Here is a 9,965-nt window from a genome sequence, read left to right as displayed (position 1 = left end):
ATATATAAGCAATAAAAGACTGTCTAGCAACCATCCCATTAAACAAACTTACGAAGAAACTCCCTGTGGTTAAGTTAAGCTATGGAAAAAGCCTGTAGGGTTACATGTTGCTTTTATTTATTTATTTTGTATATAGGAATAAGATAAGTTATATTTGAAAGTTTTTATTTATTTATTTATTTTGTGTATAGAAATAAGGTGAGTTTTATTTGAGAATTTTTTTTTATTTATTTATGTATAAATATAAGATGAGTTGCATTTGGGAGTTTTGGATTGTTTTTGAAAGTTTCATGAGTTCGAAGGGATTTAATAGGTATATTAGCTAAAAATTGATTTAAAAAATTACTTTCCATGTCAAGCAATCTCAAACTTATTAATTTAAATAATTTTTGTTGATTTTTCACATTAGATTAAACAATGAGACACTGAATTGTATGATTTGAAATCATAAGGGACTTTTTTCTGTATGTTTGTTTAACCACAAGAGGCTTTTATGTATTATAATTCTAAGGATATAATAGTTATATCAACTAAAAATTTGTTTGTTTCTCGTACAAACACTCGCAAAAATAAGCACGTGTATTTTAAACCCGTTAATTCAGATGATTTCCGTTGCTTTTTTAAATTAGTTCAAACCACAAGCTACCAAAATATATGTTTTGAAACTATAGAAGGTTTTTTGTAAGTTCACTTAATCTCAAAGGGACATTTCTATATTTTACCCTAAAACTTTCATTTTTCAGAAAAATATATAATCTCATTCTAAATTTATTTTCTTTCCTTGTGGACTTTTAATTGTCATAATACATTAATTTTGCTTCTTAATTTTAATAATTTTGGTCAATATGATTTTTTAACTGAAATAAAAAAGCTAATAAAGGAATTGAAAAACCCTTTAATAATTTTTTTGTCATTGGTTTGGACGAAAAATATTAAGATATTTAAAATTATAAATAATTTCTTATGCTTGTAAAAATAACTCTAAATATTTTATAATAATGAAGGAAAAAACTATAAAATCAAAAAGTAAACAATTTATAAAATTCCTTAAATTAACTCAATATATTTTGCAGTATACTTTTGTAACTTGCAAAAACTTCAAATAAAATTTGAAATATTAACTCTTAGTGTTTTCAAAAATGCAGTATATTGTCCCATTAGAATTAAACCTTCTTACTTTTGAATTTTGTTATTAAATTATTATTAATATACTCAAGTTTTTTTTAAATTAATATATATGTTAGGAATGGTACTCCTCTTTTATTTGTATTTTTCCTTTTATCACCATGTATTGGAGGTTTTGGTTTAGTCCTCTTCCTTCCTTTATTTTTATATATTAATAAATTAAAGGGCTAGTTAAAAAAAAGTTTCTATATTAAAGAGTAAGACAACAAAATGGTAAATTTGGAATAATATTATATTCTCTCTCGCAAAATGATTTTTTTATTATTATATTTTGAAATGGATATCAAATGAAATAAAAATTTTACAGTAAGGGAGGCAAGTGAGATTTTTGAAATTTTCATCGAGTGGCCATTGGCTAAATATATTTCTTCTTTTTTTTCTTTTCAATTTAATGATACAAAAATGTCATATTCTAATTTCTAGCATCAAGTAATTTTCAAGATTCCTTATGTTGTTTATGCTTTTAGTGAATCAAAAGGTTTCTTCATAATATATTCGTAACCTTTTTTAAAAAAAAATTTCTAGCAGCGAAAATATGGGATATAAAAAATAGAAAAGGGAAAGGGGATTAAATTTCAGGACCTCTAAAACCTTGGGCCATAATCTATTTGTAACTTGGTTCAAGATATGTGGTAATTTAACTCTAATAATTATTTATCCAGATTTCCTACCGAAAGAAACATCACTTTAACGTTGTTGAAACATGTGATAAAATATGTAATAAAAATATTTGAAATTAAGAAACCTTTAAAGGACATAGTTATTGAAAATTCAAGTTCTAAGGCCTGCAAATTTTTTAATAATTGTATTCATTAAATTGTGAACTAATTGAAAATGGACTGAGAACTTAATTTTTTTCTTCATAAATAACACAAATTTAAATATATTGGTATTGTTTGTAACTGGATTTTTTTTATTGTTCTTAAATAACATGAATTTTTTTTCTTCATAAATAACTGAAGGCTTTGAATTTCCTGGCTATGGAATGCTTTGTACATGGTGCGAGAGCTGGAGGAATGATTTTTGGTTATACATTGATCTCTTATGAATTTAATAATCTGTGTTATCTCCATCTTTAGTTTCCCAGGATTAAGCCACTCAAAGATAATGTTTTCTAAACTTTTGAGCAATGAGGTAGATGAACAACCAAGACAGTAATATAACTACTTCTGAAAAACAGCATAGTTTAGATTTGAATTATATAGATTGAAGTTGGTTAGACGGTTACAGGCTTTTGTTAAATTATTATATCCGTGCTCATAGCATTATACTCTAGTTTTGTAATTTACGAAGTGATCTATTTCCGGTTATTTTCAGTACCATTTTCCACTTATTTATACAAGTTTCAACGGGCATTATCAAATATTGCTTGAATAATAATCTTATAGCCACTGCAGTTGGTTTAGTGATCAGGCGAGAGGATTTTTAGAGTTCTTCCCGTTGTTAGGCTAAAATTTTAAATTCAGAGTTGGCAATTGGGGATGAGAAGGATGTGGAGAGAAATAGAAGATGTGTGTGTATGTAAAATAGGAAAATTCTATACTAAATGACACATGACCTTATACGACAACATATACAAACTAAATTAAGGTTTATCTTCTCGATTTTATACATTCCCATATTCGTGTCCATCGCTTTTTGTAGATAAACTCAAAATAATAAGCCTAGTATTGATTTCATAACATACTATTAACGAATTTGTGGCTCTGTATTCGTAACGCCCACACTTAAAACCGGATATGCCCTTCGGACGGTTGATTTTGGGGGGTTTTTTTTTTTTAATTTACTCTGACAATTTCATTGGAAATAATGTATGCAAAATAAAAGGGCAATTAGAGAATGTGTTAAACTTTTTTCAAAAACCGAGTTCTTGAAAAACAATCCAAAGAAATGGCGAATTATTCCGTTATCAGTATATTCATTTCTAGTTTCCACGAAAACGTGAACAAATCAGCCAACATCTATCATTTCTTTGCAAATCTTTAAAAGATTCACATAGAAAACTAAATCCTTGCTTTAGCATAGCTCAGCCTAGATTTTCATGATTACAACACCAATTCGCACTAAACAATTTCAGCATGAATCAATTATCAGAAATAGGTACCAGAATGCTGCTAGTATTACGAAGTATGCAAATAAAAAGCTGTTGTCCAAGTACATAACTTCCAATTGAGTTTGTTTCCAATATAATTTAGGAAGTCAAATATGCAAGTGCAGAACATCTTTCTTCCAGCATTGATTCTCTTTTTCTGAGAAATAAATAACTCTTCCTTCATTCTCAAAGAGGAAGAGGATCAAAGAAGCTCCCATTACAAAGAGTTCGTTTACAGTAAAAACAAAATATGTTTCAATAGGCTGGGAGCATCTCCAGACTATATAGATCAACATAGAAACCTCTCTGAAGTATGACGCTTATAAATTTTACAGGTAAAGCAGATTTATGTATGCATGAGGTGTAAGCCTAATTGAAACAAGTTAGAACCGTACCCAGCAGCGAGTGCATTTGGCCATGCAATCTCCCTTACAATCGACATTATAGCCTAGTACCCTTGGATTGCGCATGAGGAGGTTCTTTAGAGTTTTTCCTTCAATGCCCCACTCGTTCTCCATAACCTTTACATTGTTCTTCAATTCATCTTCAAGGCTGCATCCAAGAACTTCAGGAAACTTCTTCAGAAGTTTGGAAAGATCATCATCAGCGAGGTTTAAGCTCCTTAGATAGCTTAAAATTTCACTTACAACATCAAATCTTGGCACTTCCATTTTCCGTTCTTCACTCCAATATGGGGAGTGGATATGGCCAAACGCTTTCCCCAATATTTTGTCCTCTTCCTCAACAGTAAATTCAAATGCAGATAGAGCTGGTCTGCAAGCATCCCATGATTTCTTTTCTTCATCACTTAAGACTGTACTCTTGGTTTGTGCAGTTGAATGCAGTTCCCATTTCCTTGATGGAGGTACAAACTTCCACGGCCTTCTTATGACATTTGGCAGTACATTGTTTGGGAAGTTTACAGCAATGAAAGGATTGTTTGCTACTACTGAGGTAGAATCTAGCTACAAACAAAAGGTCACAAAGTCAGTTATAACAAACAATCCAACACTAGAAATAATGTCACAAAAGAACTGTATTAGACAAAGGAACAAATAATCTTCCAATATGAATCACAGGAGCAAAACAAGAGGTAGAATTAAAGAAAAACGTGCACATCTTGATGTTCAAAATGCTTTTGAAGGTAAGCAAAGGATGTCTGTTGCTTCACTAAAGGAAAGGCTACATTTCTGGAATTGAAGTAATCAATACCCACAATCCAATATATACCATAGTTTAATTTACACAACTTCAAAGAGATTTCTCAAATACATATGAACATCCAGAGACTTGTAAAAAATTTCAGTCCTTTGGAGCAGGATGCACGATTTGTGAAATATCAAATCTTCTGAACTTTAAATATTTATAGGCCTCTGAATTTTCTTTTTTTCTTCTTTTTTTTTTTGGGTTGGAAATGGCATTGAGTGCTGTGTGTTGATCTCATTCTCAACTCTTGGTACCACATGTTTGCCTCTAGTCCTTTTATTCTTTTTTCGCCATTTGCCTCTAGTCAAACTTTGAAAAAAATGTCGTTTCAAGTCTGCTTGGATATGCACTGATATCATCCACGTCAACCTAGAAAAAGAATTTAGTCTTGGACAGCTAAAACTGCAATGGACATTTAAATCATCTGCAACTTCTTTCTCTGGATTTACTTGGGTATTAATCTTGGTCATTTAAGAATGCGTTGTACTTTATTCCACTGTCAAATACAAAACAATCAAAAGCTACTAGCCAGAGATCATCTTTCAATATAACAGGAAGTATTCACTCTTTCTCAACCAAGCATACTGGATCAAATCCAGTTTAATTTGTGGAATGGATTGCAAATCCAATCCATTCAATCAGTCATCGAATGCAATCACTCTGGCAGGGCAGCTATAGAAATCTAATCAAGTGCGGTAAACTATGACATTCCCACCAGCCTCCTTTTCTGTTTCCTTATCTTCCATATCTTTTGCTTCTTTTCTTGTTGCAATTGGGACACAGATTAGTGCGTTCATGATATAAGATCTAAAAATCTGAAACCAATGGTGCATTCATGAATGAAAACCAAACCTATGAAAGAATCTGAGCATCGAAATCAAAACCAAATGGCAATGAGTAGAATCAGAACCTTGAATTTCTTGATTAGCAGCCATTGATAAATCGAGTGTCGGAACGTTTCCAACGCATCCATTATGACTGCTTTACTATGTACTCTTTATCCCTGTCCTAGAAACCATTTAGTAAGTTTGCATGGAGCACAGGACTCAAGAACTTCCATCTCAAGATTCTTCTGCCTTATTTTGTAGTTCAGTTACAGCATTTTGCGGGATTTAAGCAAACACAAGGACTTCTCCACAACAATGGAGTCAGTTCATTGATTTGGAATGCATTTACAGCCCCAACCAAGACACAGATGCTGTAAACAATTAAACAAAAGCAATTAAAACTTGGAAAGTACAGCGCACTTCAAAACCCAACCATATACCTAGAAATAACAGGATCGGCTATTCCCTTTTTCCTTTCCTATTTTTCAGCATGTAAAAGTGTTTCTGACAAGTAATGCCCAATTCCAACTTCATGTAAGTTTCCATCCTCTATGTTTTCTGTCATTGTATTTAATTTCAAGACACGAGCAATCTCAGATAGATGTCAGAAATATAAGAGGCTAAATATTGCAACAGACACACAAAGCTAGACAAGATATAGACTAATATCAGAATTGGGGAAAGGCAAAACAAAACAAACTGCATAGGAAGAGTAAGTGGTCCTAGTAATTTTACTCAGGGAAGACTACAGGTAAGTTCAATATGATGACTAAATCTAAAAGAAATCAATTCAACAGTATTTACGCCCAATTACTGTTGAATTTTCTTATTGGAAAGCTAGTGGATAATAGAAATACTGCAAATAATTTTAAGAAAAGTTTAGGCGATTTTAAGTCTCCAAAACAAGTATATAGACAAAAAATGATAAATGGATTTCTTTAATCGCTCACCAATCTGTTAACCAACATGAAATAACTAGTTCACAAGGGATTATTATCTGTTAGCACTTGTTCTCTTAGTGTGCCAAGTCCAGATAAATTCATAGTTTTGATTGTGTCTCAGCTGTTAAATGGACTTAATTACAAGAATCAAGTTAGCAAGGAGGTGATGCATAGGTCCAAACACAAAGAAGCAAGAAGTATAGAAGATCAACAAACAATGATGCATATTACTAAATTAATAGCAGAACTTCCTCTATTCCAATCTACTTCCACTTTGAGCAATGATATGTGAATTGACAACATAAAATTGAATTGAGAAGATATCCTTTTCAGGATAATAATTATATTGTTTGAGTATTAACAAGTCAAATCAGAAGATATCCTTTCAGGGTTATGACATATGTCCTTAAACTATTTTCCACATCTTTTTTCAAGCATTAAACGATTAACAACTGGAACTTGCTAGATTTTAGGACATGTCATATTAATTAGCTTCTACAAGCAATTTTTTAATCAAATGATATGTTCACTTCTCAATTTTCACATTATTCTCACATTTCCAACAATAATTCAATATGCAAATTCTTTCACTAAAAGCACGTGATTTGGCAGGGAAACTTAGTTTAATTAATCAAACTAAAGTTGAAGCTAAATTTAACAGAACCTGCCATGCCCAAGATTAAGTCTAGTTTCTCTGCGATGCTAATTTTACTGCTGAGCATAACTTTGATGCTTTTTTATGACTAATATGTATTGAAGGGTCACATCTCAAGAAAAGGACAATGACATCAGATGATCCATGCCAAAATATTTCATGAAACAATGAAGTGTTTTATAGAAAATACTAGTCCCATGCAATGTCAATGTACACTTACAGAGGAAAAGAAAATGCCGCATGCGGTGGAATCTGAGGTCAACAATGGAGGAGTTGGTGATTTACGTAGCATCCCTGCATTGTAGAGAAAAAGCATAATGAAACGCATATCACTAAATAGCAACTTCCGTAAAATTGTTTACTTTTATAAACTTTTGAATTCCACATAACAGGCCATATCAAACTTGGATGCTCTAATTTAGTATAAAATGACCGTAAGAACTATTGTTTCGGTACTTAAAAGGATAAGTCAAACAAGACCACCATTTGCCTATCAGATTGAAGCATCAATCTACTTGTCTGGAGGATCTATTTAATTTAAGAATTAAAAATTCACTAAAGTAGGGTTTTAAGAACAAGTTTATAACATGGACATCAGAAGGTGAATAGTGACCCAATTGAAACTCTGACGTGGAGGTGAATTTAATATATGACATGTCACATTTTGTTACAGACATGAGGTCGTCTAATGAACAAAAAAAAGGGAAGAATTAACTACATTCTCAATGCAGATAACGCAATTTACAGCAAATTTACTGAGATATAAGTCCACTGCAAATTCACCGACTCAAGATTGATGTAAGTGAGTGTGTCCGCCAATCAACAAAACAACAAAATTATACTTCCTGGTTACAAATGCAGCTTCCAATTTTGACGAAAAAAGGGAGATCAAATCATTAAGGTTCTATAAGTTAGTGCTGCCTTTCTTTACTTTTTTTTACTTAATATTGAATTTTGTTGGACCCTACACCATCCTTCCTAAGAAGCCCTTCTTATAATAACCTACATATTGTAGGCTGTAGCTCAATGTTTAAGACTTCTTTGACCGTACACAGTCAAATCAGATGTGCCTATGATATTTGCAACATCATATCATCTATGCAGTAGTCCACAGACATCATTGGACCTCATAAAGGACAGTCAGATCTATCAGGAAAAAGAAACTTTATTGTTTGAGGTACTCTGGACCCTGGCAAAGAAAGACTCCTTAAACTTTATCATGTTCACAGAAGGATCAAATTGATGAAGTTACTCGGTGACTAGCTTAAACCATGGCATTTGACAATAAACTAGATTATAATCCACTTATTGGCTGGGTAAGTAACTTTATACCCTCCAAACTGTTGCCCCTGCACCATCACAAAAAAACCCTTAAATTTCCAATTCGCTATGTCAGAAACCAAGACTGCAGTAAATTTTCATCTAAGATGATATCCAGATAAAAGTCCAATAGACATAGCCCCACCTCATTATAAGTATCTCATCAATTTATACTTCCCTTGCATCTGATCTGCCACACATTCATGATGCTGTCGAGGCAAGTTGAACATCTACATTAAGAACCTTTGGCTTCCAAAATATATGACAAAGCTGAAATGAGTTCATAAAGATCGTTGGATTGGCACCTTCATGCTATACTGTGAAGGACATGGACCTGACTGACCTATAATTCCTGTTCATTTATCTGATTTTAAGCCAGTATAAAAAATAAATTTACCTTTTTTTTGGTAGGTAAAAATAAAGTTACACCTTCTTAATTTCCAGAGCATTGACAAGAACTTAACATAAAAACAAATAACAAAGAACACATGTGAGATGGATGAATTGCCTTTTGTCTTCCCTATTGTTGAAACAGTTTCACTTTCAGTGCTTCTATCTAAATTTCATACATTTGGATCCTTACATTCCTAACCCCTCTAAGTTTAGTCCTATATTTAACTATTGTCCCATTTAGTATCCTAAATTTCACCATTTCAAAGTTGCATATGACTAACTACAAGATAACATTATTCATATATACAAGGGGCAAATCATGCTAAAAATCAAAAGATGGGAACGAAAATGAGCATGAATTTACCCATTTCAAAGTTGCAAACAAAAGGGGAACCAATCTTTCTTGTTTAAGCATGAATTTCAGCTGTTTTTTAACAATTGAAGTGGACCCAATTTGACAATAATATTTAACATCCAAAAAACCATAATAAGAAAAAAATGAGTAAAACATATAAACAGCTCAACAAAGTCAAAAGTCCCTTACCAACCGCAAATTCTCATTCCAGTTTTTTAAGGACAAAATACAGTATATTTAGCCCAAAATAAAACCCAATTTACCAACAAAAAAAATCACAAGTAAAATTCCAGAGAAATTTCAATGGACATGCCAAGCAATCAATTGGGGTTTCTCTAATTTAGATTAATCGAAGAAAGCAAAAGGCAAAATCTTCTCAATTTGAATCATATGTGGGATTGCAGCGATTTTGACTTTATATTAGAGAGCTGCCAGCCAATGCGTAATTTTCAAGAATATTCAAGTGATACATAGGTAAAATATATGGCAATAGAGGTCATACAAGAAAAAGAATGAAAGAATAAAATAAAACTTGGAGTTTAAACTTAAGTTGAAATAATTTGTTCGCGCACCTTTTCGCCTGCTGACCAGTTGGAAGTTTTTGGTATGGGAGTCTGCAAAATACACTTCTCAGAGAGTTCGCAATTGAGAAGATGAGAAGCTTTGCTGGTGGCAATTTGGCAATGAAACTAACGGTCAGAGAGATTTGGAGGCGGGTCCCATAAGCGCTTATAGTCAAAACTCTTTGGCACCCTTTGGCCTTTGGATAGGTGTAAAGGGAAGGGAAGGAAATGAAATGAAATGAATCCAACGGAAAGGGAAAGTAGAGGAAAGCATTATTGATCCATCTTATCTTAGATTAAATATGGAATGAGAAGAAAGAAAACGCTGAAAATATCACATTTTTATTACTATTTTGCTTAATTAATAAAGTTTGATTTGTATACATATTTTAGCAATTACCCTCCTTTTAGTTTTTTTTTATATATTT

General features: G+C 32.2%; 1 protein-coding gene across 6 annotated transcripts; it reads right to left on the bottom strand.

Moving 5' to 3' along the window:
• Positions 1-3,286: 3,286 nt before the first annotated feature.
• Positions 3,287-9,731, bottom strand: LOC113750016. Of its 6 annotated transcripts, none has more exons than XM_027293917.1 (4): positions 9,547-9,560; positions 7,127-7,200; positions 5,394-5,681; positions 3,287-4,242 (listed from the first exon to the last, which is right to left on the bottom strand). In XM_027293917.1, the coding sequence occupies exons 3-4, from the start codon at positions 5,454-5,456 to the stop codon at positions 3,661-3,663; spliced, it is 645 nt and encodes a 214-aa protein (XP_027149718.1). In that variant the 5' UTR covers positions 5,457-5,681; positions 7,127-7,200; positions 9,547-9,560; the 3' UTR covers positions 3,287-3,660. The 6 variants fall into 6 exon arrangements, with proteins under 6 accessions (XP_027149718.1, XP_027149720.1, XP_027149722.1 ...); XM_027293919.1 differs by having other exon boundaries at positions 3,287-4,238; XM_027293921.1 differs by lacking the exon at positions 5,394-5,681 and having other exon boundaries at positions 3,287-4,238; positions 9,547-9,731.
• Positions 9,732-9,965: the final 234 nt, after the last annotated feature.

The sequence above is a fragment of the Coffea eugenioides genome, chromosome 10, assembly GCF_003713205.1.
Source record: "Coffea eugenioides isolate CCC68of chromosome 10, Ceug_1.0, whole genome shotgun sequence".
Classification (NCBI taxonomy): domain Eukaryota; kingdom Viridiplantae; phylum Streptophyta; class Magnoliopsida; order Gentianales; family Rubiaceae; genus Coffea; species Coffea eugenioides.
This window is presented reverse-complemented; position numbering and strand designations above follow the sequence as displayed.